The sequence below is a fragment of the Accipiter gentilis genome, chromosome 12 (assembly GCF_929443795.1).
Source record: "Accipiter gentilis chromosome 12, bAccGen1.1, whole genome shotgun sequence".
NCBI lineage: Eukaryota > Metazoa > Chordata > Aves > Accipitriformes > Accipitridae > Astur > Astur gentilis.
The window spans coordinates 8,233,223-8,248,976 of record NC_064891.1 but is presented as its reverse complement, the minus strand read 5'-3'; the positions used below and the strand labels follow the sequence as shown (position 1 = coordinate 8,248,976).

Below are 15,754 nucleotides of genomic sequence, written 5' to 3'. Positions count from 1 at the left end.
AAAACATTTTGGGAACTTTCTTTGCTCTGCTTTTACACAGATACTGCTCTTCTTGCCACGTTCTGGATGCCAGATACGTTGTTGGTGTTACAGCCGCCTCAGTGCTTTTGTGGGGAAGAACCTGTCACGTAGGGAAAGTCGAGTGGATTTTCTTTCCTACAGTGGGGACAGCCTGGCCCCAAATTAATGGTGTCAGGAAGGGGACAAGGGAAAAACTGCCGATTCCTTTGTAAGGCAGATCCCCAGTAAGAACGTGGTCTTCCTCAGCCAGGGACGCTGCAGGTGTGGAGCGACCCGAGGGCTGTGTGGGGGCTGCCACGAGCACTGTAGAGCCGTGCAGATCTCTTTCTTGAGTCCGTACACCCCGATTTTTGTGGGGTGTTGATGACTCTTCGTCAGGCCTCGACTGGAAGGAGATGCATTGCTCTCCTGATGGAGCTCGCTCTGGTGTCTGCCCACCCCGGCTCCCTTGGAGTGGGGCCACGGTGCCCCCCGACCCGTCCCTGGGACTTCGCCCTTCAGAGCTGTTTTTTCTGAAGCTTTGTGCCTTTCCGCGTCGCTGTTTGTTTATGTTTCTCTAACACGATACAGCGCTTTAAGCTGCGCTTTTATTTTCCTCGCTGAATCTCTGCGGTCTCTCTGCTCTACCCCCTGGCTATTTTTCCCCGACAGATTCTCTTAAATCTCTGTAAAACCAAAAGCAGGACGTTTTCTTCTCCTGATACAAGGGGAAGATCTGTTTGGGTTTCTTAGCCCTTTTTTTGAACTGTCGTGTCCGTCCCGTCCCGTCCCGTCCCCCAGGGATGGTGTCCCATCTGCCCCCGCCCCAGCCGCGCGTAGTGGTACGGCCCACGACGATAACCTGACGGTCGCGTTAACCGGAAGCGCTTAGCGGCAGCGGCCGGAAGCGGCAGCGGTTTGTTTCTGGTCGGACCTCCCAGGGGGCTGCACGCGCCTCCCGCTGGCCCCGCCAACAGAGCAGCTCATGGCTTTCAACTTCGGGGCGACGGCGGGCGCCGGGGCCGCCAACCCGACCGGTGAGCGCGGAGGGTACCGGGCGGCAGCGGCAGGAGCCGGGGCGGGGCGGGCGGATGGGGGTGTGGGGCAGAGTCTTTTTCCCTCCTCGCGGCGCGGTAGCCGAGCCCCAACGGTCCTGGGCGCGCGTGCCCCCCCCCCCCACTCCCCACCAATGAGACCCGCGGCCCCCTCAGCGGCGGCCAGGGGCGCGTGCCCCCCCCCACCACCAGTGAGACCCGCGGCCCCCTCAGCGGCGGCCAGGGGCGCGTGCCCCCCCCCCCCCCCCCCCCCCGAGACCCGCGGTCCCCTCAGAGCCGACCGGGCGCGCGTGCCCCCTCCTCTTTTCTGTCAGCGCCATCCGCAGCCCCTCAGTGGCGGCGGGAAGCCCGGTCCCCGCCGGCCTCCGTTTAGTGCGGAGCGCCATGAGCACGGCCGCGCGGAGCTGTCCTCGGCGGGGCTTTGGCGGGGACGGGTGTGGCCGGGGACGGGGCCGTGGCCGTCTCGTCTCGCCTTTTCTCGGCGGAACCGGTGAGATGCGAGCTCCCCCCGCTAGTTTTCTCCCACCCGCCTTCGGTCAAACGCTGTCCCCACCGTGCCGGCCGGGTTTTGTTGGGTTTTTGTCTTTCTCCCGCGTGAACAGTTCCTGCGCGGTGGTGGTGGGTCCGTGTCGGGAGATGTCCAGGGCTTGATGCTGGCGAAAGAAGAGTCAGTTGCTCTGAGAACGCTTGTGATGTGTTGATGCACGGTGGTGCCTGTTTAATACTGCCAGGTCACTCGGATCATCGCTTTTGATTGCAGTCATGTTCCTGTTTGGATAAGATGCTCTTGGAAGTTAATTTTAGAGCAGTGTAAAGGATAGTGCTTTAACTTGTAAAGGAAGGCTTTTTCCCTCTTACTGTTTTGCTGCTGTCAATGGACTGTCAGTCTTGGTGAAATGCAAGCCAGAGCCTTCCTTACTCTCACTGAGTAACATAATTCTTTGTTGGATTTCAGAGCAGACAGTAAGTCCTTTGGACAGGGCTCACTGCTGCAGTTAGCCTGGACTATACTGTGTGGTCTTTCACTCTGACTCTGGCTGGTTTAGACAGAGACTTTCTGGCCCCATCTTAAATAAAAGATGATCTTGTGCTGCTTGTATGCTGTTAGAATGTTTATTGTGCTCACAGAGCAGTATGGGAGGGAATTCTGGGATCACACCCCAGGACTGCCCGTTGCTTGTCTGTCCACCTAGTACAAACCTGTTCTTGGCTACTTCTGGGGAGGGAGTCGGGGAGCTGCTGTATTAGCTTTTTTTCTTAGTGCTGGAAAACCTGGATGCAACTGGTAAGTTACCAGTAAGCACTGGACTAGACAGATTTTGCAAATATAACTTGAATAAGTCCGCCCTGGAGTATTTGAGGCACGCATGGTGCCTCAGCTGCTGGAGATGTATTTTGTGTTTATTCTGCCATTGCTGCTCATATGTGGGTATGGTATTAGCATGAAGATAGTTTATTCTTGCCTTCCTGATAGCATGTGAAAGAATTATGCTACTGTCAGCTACATTAGTACAGATGCAGCTGTATCAAGCAGTCTTAGGCAGGTAAAAATTACTCTTAACAGGAATGTTGAATTACGTGGATGTTTTCATGTATAGCTTTGAAGTAAGATGGGAAAAATGTTAGCTGCTTTATATGCAGTATAGTTGAAAAATAAGATGCTCACAGCAGTGATGTGGGAAGAGTGAGTTACGCGGGAAGCTTATAACTGTCCTCCTTGTGTTCAATAAATAATGTTTAATGCCAGTTAATATCTTACTTTTGTTTTTAACTATGTGTGTCTTGTCCATGGTGATGGAAAAATTTTTTAGCTTTTCTTTCCTGAACCTACCTTTTACTTGGAACTAATGTTACCTTGCTCTTTTTCTGCTTCCCGCTTGTCAGGATTTGGTGGGCTTGAAACTACAAACTCCACTGCCAGTGGGTTTAATTTTGGGGGTTTCGGATTAACTGCTAATCCTGCAGTGAATTTTAATATTGGGAATTTCGGTGTTTCCACTACCTCAACTCCACCATTCAATTTTGGTAACAGTCTGGCAAGTGCAGGTAGATAATGCATAAATACTTGTTCTCTAATAAATGTTAATAGCAGGGGTCCAAGAATTGCATTCCTAACTGAGAATCTGTGTTTGGTACTAATCTTCATATCCAGTGAAGACTGGAGATAAAAGCTCTGAAAGTGAGATAGGTTTGAGAGCCATAGGCTTGTAGGGTTTTTTTCGGATTAAATTCTCAAGAAATAGCTGTTAAGGAAAAATAACCAAATGCTCAGTCTCTGAAATGGAAATTAGTTGTGGTAACCTACCAGTCTGACCTAGTCTAAAATTGCGCCTTGATTACTAGAAAAACGGCAACATCAATTCCTCGTTCAGATCCAGGCGATCAGGAACAATTGCAGAGCTGGTCCCTAATGCCATGTTTCTTGACATGAGATTCTTGGACTACTGCAGTCATGTTTTTTCATCTATCCCTGTGTCTCCTCATTGGCCTTCCGTTGGCTGTCATGAATGCACTACACCTCAATAGTTTCTGTGGAGAAACAAATTTTATACGATCAGCACAAAATGACCAGCCCTCGCTGTGATCTCTGTTTCCTAAATGCCATTCTGCACCCTGAAATAGCACGCATCCCAGGCTCTCGTTAAGAGATTCTCTATGCTTGTGGGAGGGTCTTGTGTGTGATGTGAGTGCTGGGTATTAAGAAAACTGTTCATGGCCCCATGTAGATCCATCAGTTCCGAGCTATCAGCTGATACAATTTCAAGTTAAATCTTTTCCCTTTCATATAAAAATGCTTAATTGTATGGATTTCTAATGCTTTTACTCATGTAGAATTAGCCTGTGGGGTCTTGTTGCCGCTGCTCGTATAGGAATTATATTCATTCCACAGTGTCATTGTTCCCTGTCTTAGCATACTCTTACCTATTCTGTGCACTCAAGGGATCTGGTTTTGTTTTTATTTGGTATGAACACTATTGGGCTGTATTTCTTTAGCTGAATTTGAACTACTCCAGAAGAGAACTTGGATACTTAATTTTGTTTAGCAATTTGCATTGTTAGATCCTTTTTCAAGAGAGGATGACTAAATCTACTGTGAGTACAAAACTACCAAAAAATTGTGTCATCTGATGGTACTCCTGTTAGGGTTTCTCCCTCGCTGGTAGGACTGAAACTTGAACGTTACAGGAAACAACTTCTTAGATCTGCTCACATTCAGATGTTTGCTGAATGAAAATTAGAAGTGATTGCATGTTAACTTTGGTTTAAGCTGTTTATTTTGTATGTATACAAGAGGACGGTAAGTGTAGTAGGTCTAAAGAGACTTTTATTTTGCTATTGATGTGTGAGTCAGCAATGGCAGTGTCTTTTTGACAAATCCTTTGTAGCAGACTGTCTTTCTTCATTTGAACACATGTAAGAACAGCTTGAAACAGAGAACTTGCTTTTCTAGGGCTAGTCAGAAGTCCACAGGCTGCACTTTGGGCCAATGGTGCACTGGCACCACCCCAGCAAAGTGATGGTGCCGTGGCATCCAGCACCTGTGCAGCATCATGCACTGGGAGGCTGTCTGGGCCGGTAGCACCTGTCTCAGCACAGCTGCCCTGCATTGGGGCACCTCTTCTAAGGGGGCAGATGGGAAGATGGGTTTCTTGGGGCTTTCTCTGGTACTGTGGAGCTCAGGCCCTCACTTAGGTCTGCTCCTGCTAACCAGTGACTGGTCATCCTGAAAATCTGTGGAACGCTGATTGCTTTTGCATCTGTCTTCCTCTGATAGTGGTTGAACCTCAAAATGAGATTTAATGGGGGGGATGATAGGGAAACTAGGCTTAAAAAAAGGCCACCTTGTAGGATTTTACTTGTGTGTAGAAAGAAATCATTGCTGTGAGAGCATTCCCATGTAAGCACAGCACTTCTGTGCACCCTAGCCTCAGGCTTTACCTGATTTGTTTCTATTTTTGCTCTTAAGAGGTTAAGAATGTTTAAGAAGTTCATAAAACATCAGATTGTTTATTAAACACTTACCACCAACATTGACTAGAAGTATTCCTGAGAGTGAATCTAAGAAATACTACTATTAGTTGTGTCTGTCACTAAGGAAAGCACTTCCTGCTGGTAGAGGAACAGGATGTTAGTTCACTGCTGCTTTTTTTATTTGCTTTTTTGACGCAATGTAGATGTATTGGCTTTCTGGTTCATGTTTTCTCCCCTGTTTCCTCGGACAATCAACTTGATACCCATGATCAATGTGAACTACATGCTTGTAACATAATACATCCATCTGTCAACATCTCTTCTCATAACACCCTTTGATGCGTGCAATTTATTGTGATGTTACGCGCAACTGCCGCTCACAATGGGCCGTCTACCTTACTTGCAAACTTTGTTTGTTAGGTGCGTTTGGAGGATTTGGGACAACTACCACCACTGCCGGACCAGCATTTAGTTTTTCCGCTCCCACCAATACAGGCACCAGTGGTAAGACAGTACAAGTCTGAAAGTATTTGCTTTAGAATGAACTGTAGGGCATCAGCCCTTCACAACAATGCTTTGGATTACACAGATACTCCTCTCCTCTTGTCCTCAAAAATTCTTTGCTTATTTCCCCAGGACTCTTTGGTGCTACCCAGAACAAAGGCTTTGGATTTGGTACTAGTTTTGGCACAGGAACTGGAACTGGCTTGGGTAGTGGGTTGGGAACTGGGCTAGGCTTTGGAGGCTTCGGTACCCAGCAGCAACAGACCAGTAAGTATGGCCTCCCGGCTTACCCCTTCCTTAGCGTTGAAAGCATAAGACTGCAACAGGCACACAAGTATTGGGACAGAAGTATAGTGTAAAAGGAGGCTGTTAAACTTATCACTTGATTGATGGAGACTTCTCAGAAATTTGGCTTTTGAAATGCCTATATTTGCAGCCCTTGCCTTTTTCTTTGAACTACAACTCAAGCAAATTTCAGAGTTTCACCCATTAGTTCCCAATGACATTCACCCCTTTGGTTTGGCAGCGGTAGGAAGAGTAGTTACAGAATTGATGTTGGCATTCATGGCATCACTAGAAAGTGGAGAAAAACAGTGTTGAGTTTAGTTTAAATGTGAGTTGGATAATGACCAGCAGCAGGCTCTGAGTCCACTGAAATTACAATAACAAATCTACCCTTCAGATTTAGAAATTGAAGGTGCCAGATGATGTTATGAGTGAATATAGACATCTCATTTAAAGAAAAAATAACACATCTTTTCTTCTAACTCAGCATTCAGGAACTTCTGTTGCTGAGGAAGATTGGGTGTAAAAAGATACTTTTAAAAAACATTATCTGATAATGATTTATTTATTCTGTGCATTTATTTTGCTTCTCAAAATGTGAAAAGACGTGATACGAATGATATGCAGATGGTACATGTTAGCAAGCGAGTCTGTCTTGGTGAAGGAGTTAATTCGTTTTTCTTCATCCAACACAGCATTAGGAAGTGGCTTGTTCAGCCAGCCTGCTCAGACACCCGCCCAGTCAAACCAGCTCATCAATACAGCCAGTGCCCTCTCAGCTCCGACACTCTTAGGAGATGAGAGAGATGCTATTTTGGCAAAATGGAATCAGCTTCAGGCCTTCTGGGGAACAGGCAAAGGTTACTTCAACAATAACATCGCTCCAGTGGAGTTCACGCAGGAAAATCCCTTTTGCCGGTTTAAGGTATGGAATTGTTCAACGGCCCACAAACAGTTCTAAGGCAGTTACTCTGCTTGCTGAGTGTCTCATGAGTGTTGAATCAGATTTTGTTACTGTTAAGCGTATTCTGAAGCAGTATTTTTCCAGGTAATGTACACAACTGATGTATGCTAATTAAAAGGTTTGAAGATGTATAGGTGCTGGGAATCTGGGTGGTGTTGAGGTACTACGTAATGAGTGCCTATGTGGGTCATGAAACTAACGTTTTCATATGATAGCATTTAGGCTAGTGCATGTATAGTTGGAGCAGATATCTGGAAATGAATTTTAATGTGTATTTGTTTAGGTTACAGTATTAGAGAAACTACTTAAAATGACCTTCACATCTGAAAGAAACTGTTAACATCTGGAATAAGAACTTCAGGGTCTGTCTTCATTGCTTTGCCTACATTAGAAAAACCCTCTACGAACCTGGCCTGTGCATACCATTTTAAATAAACCAGCCTTCAGCTTTCCTCTACCTTTATCCTTGCCAGTGCTGAAGCTGACTCCATTCCATGTATTACATTGTTAGCAGTTCCAGATCTTACTTTTCATGTCAAGAAAGAATATGTGGCTTTTCATCCTCTGCAAATCTCGTGCCTGCTGAGTTTCTTGATAAGCTGCAGACTTGAAAGTGGATTTGGGTCAGGCATGGTGATAGCCTCCTTTGCCAAGCTGATTCTTTGAAATGCAAACTTTCTAACCTGAATGTAGGTTAATACCTAATTAAGACTAGTTTTTATTATGCACATCATGACACTTCTTATAAAATCTTTGCTGCAACGAGTGCGTGCATAACAAATGCTTGGCTTCTGTTGCATTACCTTCTTAGGTGTTACCTTAAATATTTTGTTGATAATGCACCTGAAAGCTTATGTTCTTGTAAGTTGTTGCCTGAAACGGCTTTAGAGTTTCCTGGGCTTCGAAAAATTGCAAAGTGTAAGCCATGTGATGGAAAATCAGTCATTTTACAGTTTCATTTACCAAAAGGAGAATTTTTACTTTCAAGCTAGAGAATGCCACGTACTAGGTTTACTTTTGTCCCTGTGACTTGAGTATTACTAATGCCATTACAAGTTCACGTGCCTTAAGTGAAATACTGAAAAGTTCAATATATGTCAGCAATGGTGGATGCCTAGGAAAAATAGTGGAGAAGTTGGTGGCACAAGTATTGGAGCAAAGCATCGTAAGCTAGTTTGGTTTATTGCCTCTGCAATCATCAGACACCTGATAAGAATGAAGCATTACCCAAAGGGTTTCACAGGTATTCAGGGAATCCACTTGTACACAATTCCAGCTCTAGAACAAATGAGAAGCATGCAGCTCTTCACCAAGAGAAGTGTGCTTCAAAGCTATGTGATACAGGCTGTCACTTGAAGGACCACAACGAAGTAAAAAATCTGTTATAGTTTGAAAATACTTAATTGCAGAAAGAAATAGTGAAAGATTTATTTATTTAAAACAGAAGTACAGGAGGAGTCATGTCTGTGTGGTCTTAGTACTACTTGGCATGTAATGAGATTTAGTCTTCTGTGTACTGGCAAGTCTTTCCCCACAGCGTGGGCCTCTTTCACAACTATGGAAGTGAAAGGCATGAGCTTAAACCCAAATTATTTCTTAGCTGTCACTGTTGTGCACCATGACAGGACGGCCCAACCAAAGGAGGCTGATTCTGCGAGGCTCACCATTGCAGGGAATTACCTTCTGCTGCCAAAGACCAGGCTCTTGGGCACATCCCCAGCTCATTTCTCTCTTCAGTTGAACTTGCAGAAGGGGTGAGGCGCACATCACCCACGTGCATGGGGTGTCAGGGCTTTAAAAAGCACCTGCTGTCCACCGTGTCACCAGTGATACGTTGGTGTGACAGTTCATAGGCAAGATGAGGTGAAAACTGCTGCTCTGCTTTTGCTTATAATGAGCTAACAGTTTAGATCTTTCTTACAAGTCATGTGGAGTTTACATTGGAGCCAACAAGATTGTGGTGGTTTTTTTCAAACAGGGAAAGCATGCTGTTGCTTAGCACAGATGGCAGCAAGTGTTCCTGTATTAGATTATGATGTTGAATTAAACATCGAACCTTACCTACAGCTTTATCACAGCAAGGATAAAGATAACGTTAAACTTTATAAGCAATTGTACAAAAAAACCCGTGACACTTGCTAACACAGGGAAAATTGGCTGTCTTAAATTCTGGTGTGAGAAGCTTACTTGATGCATGTCTTAGCTAGTAGAAAAACTCTGTCCGTGTTTTGACTTGTAGTGCTTGGCAAACTGTCTGGATCTACAGTAGGAAAATGCTAAGAGATCCATAAAGATTTATGGCTGGCTTATCTTTCAATTAGGTTATGTCAGTAACTGTTTTGCAATGTTGTAAGATTTTTCTGGAACTCTAGTAATTTTTCTATATTCAGGTCTGGTCCTCTCATTCTTTTTGCAACTTAGAAAAAGTGTAAATTCATAAAATGTTCCTGATTGATATCAGCTCTGAAGTAGCATAAATACCCTGCTGAGTTGGCATCTCCCAATCTATAGCTTTTTTTTTTTTTTTTTTAAGATGGGGAATGGATACTTAGTGAACTTCTTGTAAAAATCTGCTACTCTACTGGTGGCCTTGTGAGAGAATGTTTTAAAAGGGGATTGATTTTATGTTTCTGCATCTCTGAATGTGTTGTAACTTAAATTTTGAACCAGTTGCTCTAAAAATTGAGGGGTTTTGCCCCTCCTCTTCACACCACTTAAATATGCTTTTGCTAAGTAATATATCCCCAGTTTTTCTTTGTTCATCTGCAGGCTGTGGGTTACAGTTTAATGCCCAACAACAAAGATGAAGATGGCCTCGTAGTCTTGGTCTTTAACAGAAAAGAAGTAGATATTCGAAGCCAACAGCAGCAGCTCGTAGAATCACTACACAAAATTCTGGGAGGAAACCAGACCCTCACTGTCAACGTAGAAGGTGTTAAAACAATGCCAGATGACCAGTATGTGAATCTTACATGGTTTTGCCTTTTTATCCTGTATTGCATGCTATAAAGGGTTAGCGCTTGGTCTACTCTGTCTCCCTTTCTCCTTGATTTTAGATCTGTTCATCCTGAGTTTGATTTTGTGTCTTTCATTTCTTCATGTTGCTTTTTTTTAAGGTCTTAATTCCAGTATCTTTCCTGTTTATATTACTGCTTGCTTTTGCTGGAGTGCACAGCTGAGAACCTCAGCTCTGTTCAGGAAATAGGCTTCTCCAGACCTTGCTCAGCTGCAGAAGTTGGAGATGAGGATGTTAACCATGAGGGTGGGATAAATACTTAGTATTGTAGGAGCTGTGAGGTATTCTTCACTTGGTCATGCAGAAGGGCATTGGGGTGTAGAGTAACAGTGTCTTTGCAGTGTTCTGTATCACAGATGTTTGTTTTGGTGGGAAAGCTGTTCCAAGGCTAGTTGAGCTGGCTCATTCTGTGTGCGTTACATCAGAGTGCTGTCTGCTTTGACTTGTTTGGGGGCCTCAGGCTAGTCTGCCTGAAGTACTTCAGCACACTGACGTTTCTGCTTCTTACTTCCCCACAGTTGCTCATTCTGTTTTAAAGGCCAAAGGTTTTAGGTTATTCTTAATGTAGTACTGGTATCACCATATAATATGGTTGTTAAAACTGGGGGGGAGAGTGTAGTTATGTAGGGTATTTACAGCTTTTTCTCTTTCTGCCTTGCTGTGTTAAACCCTGCACTTACTAATACTTTGTATCTCTGTTAGCAGAAGTAAGTTAACAATCAGCTGGAAGAAGTGGTATCTTTGATTTAGGTTTTTCTTCATCATGTTAGTTTCTGTGCTGTGATGATCTTTATCTGACAGTATGAATTTTGTCTTGCTCAGGACAGAAGTGATCATTTATGTTGTTGAGCGCTCGCCCAACGGTACTTCGAGGAGAGTTCCTGCGACGACTCTCTATGCCCACTTTGAACAAGCGAACATAAAATCGTCCTTGCAGCAGCTGGGGGTCAGCCTCTCCATGGCCAGAACAGAGCTTTCCCCAGCACAAGTCAAACAGCTCCTGCAGAACCCTCCTGCCGGTATGTGGTCTGGGGCTGCACAGGGGTGCATTTGGGCCTCTTCTGGGGCTTTTTTGGGTCTCTGGGAAAAATGCAGGTGTTGCCCCACTGGACAACACCTTTTAAAACTACAAGAGTTTCCAAGGCACTCTGACATACTGATATAGTGGTTTTAATTACAGCCGGCTTTCCCACTGAAGTGCAGTGTAGTCTACCAAGACAGTCATTATTTACCAGTAATATGCCACACAACACCATACTACATGATTTAGCCATCATAAATAATTTCAACTTATACATGAAAAAATAAGGGGGGGCCTGTGTAATGATGGTTGGGCACAGCTCGTTAGTCCATGACTGAGAAGGAAGCTCAGTTTGTAGGCTGGCTAATCAAGCAGTAAGATGTGCAAGAAGAGGTATTAGTGCTGAGCTCCAGAGAAGCAGTCACACCCTGAGAGATAAGTTTTGGTATGAAGGCAATAGGTTTTATGAGAAATTACCTGGAGTGTTGTGCAGTGAAAAATTTTATGGTAGCTGACTGTTCTGGTCTCTTCTTTAAGCTGGCCTGAAATGGTTAAATTACCAGCATTTTTTTGGGGTTGGGGTTTTTTTTTGGCATGTCTCTTTCTGGTCAGAAAGTCAATTGCTTCCCTATCAGTGTTGTCTTCCCTGCTCCCCGCCTCCCCCAGCATACCTAGGTATGTGCATTTAATACAGTGATTTGATTTGCAGTGAGGTTTGGATAATGTAATAACTTGCATCGTGATGTTGATGTACCTGTACAATTAGACTGCTTTGCTTTTATGGTGTTACCTGATGAAGCAGTTCATGGCAAAACAAGCAACTCTTCTGTCAATAGATAAAATCTTTAGACAAATCTTGTTAGGAACCATGATAATTCCTATTGGGATTATTTTGCCCACTAGTTTGATACTTTGATCACTTAATCACTGATTTTTGTTTTTTATTTTTATTTTTTTTAATACAAGCAACTTGAAGAGGGAAGATGACCCAAGTGTAGCATACAGTGGAAACAACAGGAATTTTTTCCCCTTGATTTAGGGATTGCCTGATTTTATCACCTATGGGTTGTTCCTTTCCCATGCTTTCAAACCAGTAGAAGTGCTTGACAGCCTTTTGGACTGAACTGACTGCCACAGTTCAGGACCAAGACTTTTAAGAAGTACCCTTGTTTAATTAACCTTAATTCGTATAACAGTCATTCAGGTTAGCAAAGTTCATAGAGTGTGTGTATTTCCTAGTATCTTTCCTGCTTAACAGCTGTAAGGTATCTATTCAGATATATCCATACTAAAAACTTGTTTGTCTGGTTTTTTTTAAGGTGTTGATCCTATTATATGGGAACAAGCCAAAGTTGATAATCCTGATCCTGACAAGTAAGTCTAGTAGTCCATCTGAGTATTACAAAAAGACTAGGAAAAGGGAGAAATATATAATGTTGTGTAGTACCCTTCAGGTAACTTGTAAGAAACTTACTAGAAAATAACTTTGTCAAGTGCTGATCTCAATTGAAGCAGTGAGGATTACTAGAAATGCCTGTATAATCCCTGAACCGATTTAGGTCCTTAAGGGTTGTCAGGATAAAGAGCCTTACTTGCATTATTTCACATTGTGGTGTCATCCATTCCATGGACTACTTGTTGTGACTTACTTTCTGCAACTGTCGTGGTTTTTTTTCTCTTTATTCCTGCAGCTTAAAGTGATGGACCCTTGTACCCTCCAGTGGTCACAGATAAATTTGGCTGATTTCTTTGTGAAAAAAAACAACCACCAGGTTGTTAGGAATAGTGAGGACTCTAGAACTTAGCAAAACAAGATATGTTTACGTATTAATTTAATTTATAATAAGCCAAGATTATCTGTAACTTTATATTGGATTATATGAATAATTAGTAATCCGCACCACATGTCTAATATAAAAATGTGTTGTAAGAAATATTTGTATTCTTGTAGACTTATTCCTGTGCCAATGGTGGGTTTCAAGGAACTGTTGAGAAGATTGAAGGTCCAAGATCAGATGACCAAACAGCATCAAACTCGATTAGATGTAAGGCTTCTCATCTTTATCACGACTGCTTGCTTTTGACAAAGGATGTGCTATTAAATGAGCCTCGCCCCATGCCTCCTGTGTGTTGAAAACTGAAACTGGAACCATGTGCATGGGGCTGTGACTCTTCAATACTAATTCTTAATATATTCCTTAATTACATCCTTTGGCCAAAAACTGAGCAGTGTGTTTTGGCTTTCTTTTTTTTTTCAGGTTCAACTTTGCTGTGTTTTTATAGGCTAATTCAAACCAGCTGAATAGAGTTGCACTGGCACAGACTCTAATTTAGGCACCCGGTTTTCTGATGCCTTCTGAAAATGCCAGCTGCATGTGAAAATAAATAGAAACCAGCACAGTAGAGGTCTAGCAAAAAGCTTTCTGGAAGCATCTTTAGTGAGGATGCAAAGTTGCTGGACTGAGTACTGGTTTGAAAAATCCCGGTTTCAAATCAGGACTAATGTGTTCTGTTACCAGAAACTCTTATGACTTCCAACTGACTCCATCTCCTCTGCAGATAATATCAGAAGATATCAGCGAGCTACAGAAAAACCAAACAACAACCATGGCAAAAATTGCACAGTACAAAAGGAAACTGATGGCGCTTTCTCACAGAACATTACAGGTAACATGGGTAGTCTAAATAACTCATTCTGACACACAGTCTAGTGCCAGAAGACAAACTGAGAGGGGGCAGGATGACCTGTGCAATCTTGTGCATGGCCAACATTGAAGATGAAATTCTGACTTCATCTAAATGTTATTGATTTAATTAGCAGGCAGAGCTGTTGGGGAAGGCTTCAGGTGCGCAGCATGTCTTGCTACTTTGGGAACCTTCTCTCTCGCTTACTCAGAAGCTATGGGACTGCCCTGAGGTCTCGGAGCAGCAGACTAAATGACAGAACAAAACTGATGAGACATGTGGATGGGCTAGTGGGGAAGGAAATGGGGAAAGTCTTCTCTAATGAACCTCAAAGGCTTCTTTTGCAGGTTTTAATAAAGCAGGAGATCCAAAGAAAAAGCGGTTATGCCATTCAAGCAGATGAAGAGCAGCTTCGTGTACAGTTAGATACAATTCAGTGTGAACTTAACGCTCCTACGCAGTTCAAGGTGAGCAGTTAATAGAACTTTGCCAACAACTGTTTTCTCCTTACAGAAGAATGTAAGTTTTCCAAACCATGCATATACACTTGTTGTGTAGAGAAGACTTCTTTTCAGAAGAGAAGTCCAGCAGTGTTACTAGGTTGTTGTGTCATGCTCTTTGTGCCTGACTGACAGATATTTAAGTATTTTTGAGTCCTCAGAAGTATTGGAGTTGCTTGCCCTTTGCATGTCTTCCAAAAAAAAAAAAAAATTAAAAACGGAATGAGCAGCAACGCTTCCTGCCCTGGTGACTCAGAGTGCTACATGCTGGAGTTGTGATTAGATGTAAATGAATTGTTTGATTTAAGCCTGTTCCTCCTCCCAGGGCAGACTGAATGAGCTCATGTCCCAAATTAGGATGCAAAACCACTTTGGAGCAGTGCGGGCTGAAGAGCGCTATTACATAGATGCAGACCTCTTAAGGGAAATCAAGCAAGTAAGTAGTATTGGGTAGAATCCTGGGATACTCTTTGAACTTCATAATTCAAGCCAGCTATGTGCTAACTTGGGAGATGTATCTAGAATGTCATGTTTTTGTGACAGGATGAAGTCCTTTTTATTGTTCTTGGTGACAGTGCATCCAAGTGTTGTACAAAACCACTCTATGCAGTTGCCACCAGCCATGGCACCTTTAAGAAATATTGCTTAAAATCTGTGAAGTTGAGCTATGCTTATGCTGGTTTTTAAACTGTGCAGCACCTGAAGCAGCAGCAAGAAGGCCTAAGTCACCTCATTAGCATTATAAAGGATGACTTGGAAGACATCAAACTTATAGAACATGGGCTGAACGAGAGCATTCCCATCAGAGGAGGAGTCTTCAGTTGACATGGTGGATGCTGCTGGGCTTACACGGAACACATTACTCAAGTTCGTGGTTCACCTTCCAAGGCTAAAACTGTTGAGGTAAAATAAAACACGCATCTTCTAGGAGCAATGGTATTTTGGCTGTTATAAATCTTTAGAATTAGCAAAGCCTCTTCTAAGCTTTTGAACTTGACCTTTGGAAGGTTTATATTTTATAAAGCTGTATATGCTTTAATAAAAGAAGGAAAACTGAATCTGTTCAGATACTGTTTTACTATAAAACTATATGTACTATTGTACATCTTTTTTTCTTTTTTTTTTTTTTTTACAACAGCATTGTCCTAGAAATGCAGTGCCAAGGGCATTGTTCCACTTGTGACTTGGTTTGTTGAAAGCTTAGCCTGTTTTCATGTTTTTGTCAAAACAATCAAGTAACATCATTATGTAAAAAGCTAACTTAAATCATTACAGATATGTATGTCACTATAACTATGTTGGTCTCTGCAGTACCAGTAGTTTACTGGGGCAAGCTGCAGGAAGTTGATGTTTCCAGTTTCTATCCTTCCTTTGGACTGCAAGGAATGGAAGGTGATATTTTGTTGCTCTACAGAGGTGAATTATAAAAAGCTTTGCTGCCCCTTAAATAACAACAGAATGTCTAGATGTTGTCTTCTGCCTTTTTTTTAATTGCCGGAGAGTAATAAATTCAGTCTGACTTTGTAATAACTTGTGCATGCTCTTGGTTTTTTCTCAGCTACATCAGCAAAGCAGTGAAACTGCCAACAACTCCGGGTTAATGCACTTCACTCCCCTCCACCCACTGCAGGTAACAGGCTCTCAAACCTGATGCCCCAGAGCTGCTACCAAACTAAAACACAAGGTCCTGTCACTTAGATCCTACCTGGTACCAAGTACTGCAGAGGCGTTGGCTACTACATGAATGGGAGA

At 43.2% G+C, this 15,754-nt stretch overlaps 1 protein-coding gene across 2 annotated transcripts; it reads left to right on the top strand.

Moving 5' to 3' along the window:
- Nucleotides 1-848: 848 nt before the first annotated feature.
- NUP54 (nucleoporin 54) lies at nucleotides 849-15,532 on the top strand. 2 transcript variants are annotated; one of them, XM_049815590.1, is made up of 13 exons: nucleotides 849-1,037; nucleotides 2,940-3,101; nucleotides 5,448-5,531; nucleotides 5,664-5,798; nucleotides 6,512-6,741; nucleotides 9,550-9,737; nucleotides 10,619-10,815; nucleotides 12,137-12,191; nucleotides 12,769-12,862; nucleotides 13,377-13,484; nucleotides 13,850-13,969; nucleotides 14,328-14,438; nucleotides 14,699-15,532. In XM_049815590.1, the coding sequence occupies exons 1-13, from the start codon at nucleotides 986-988 to the stop codon at nucleotides 14,825-14,827; spliced, it is 1,665 nt and encodes a 554-aa protein (XP_049671547.1). In that variant the 5' UTR covers nucleotides 849-985; the 3' UTR covers nucleotides 14,828-15,532. The 2 variants fall into 2 exon arrangements, with proteins under 2 accessions (XP_049671547.1, XP_049671548.1); XM_049815591.1 differs by lacking the exon at nucleotides 2,940-3,101 and having other exon boundaries at nucleotides 852-1,037.
- The last annotated feature ends 222 nt before the right edge of the window (nucleotides 15,533-15,754 follow it).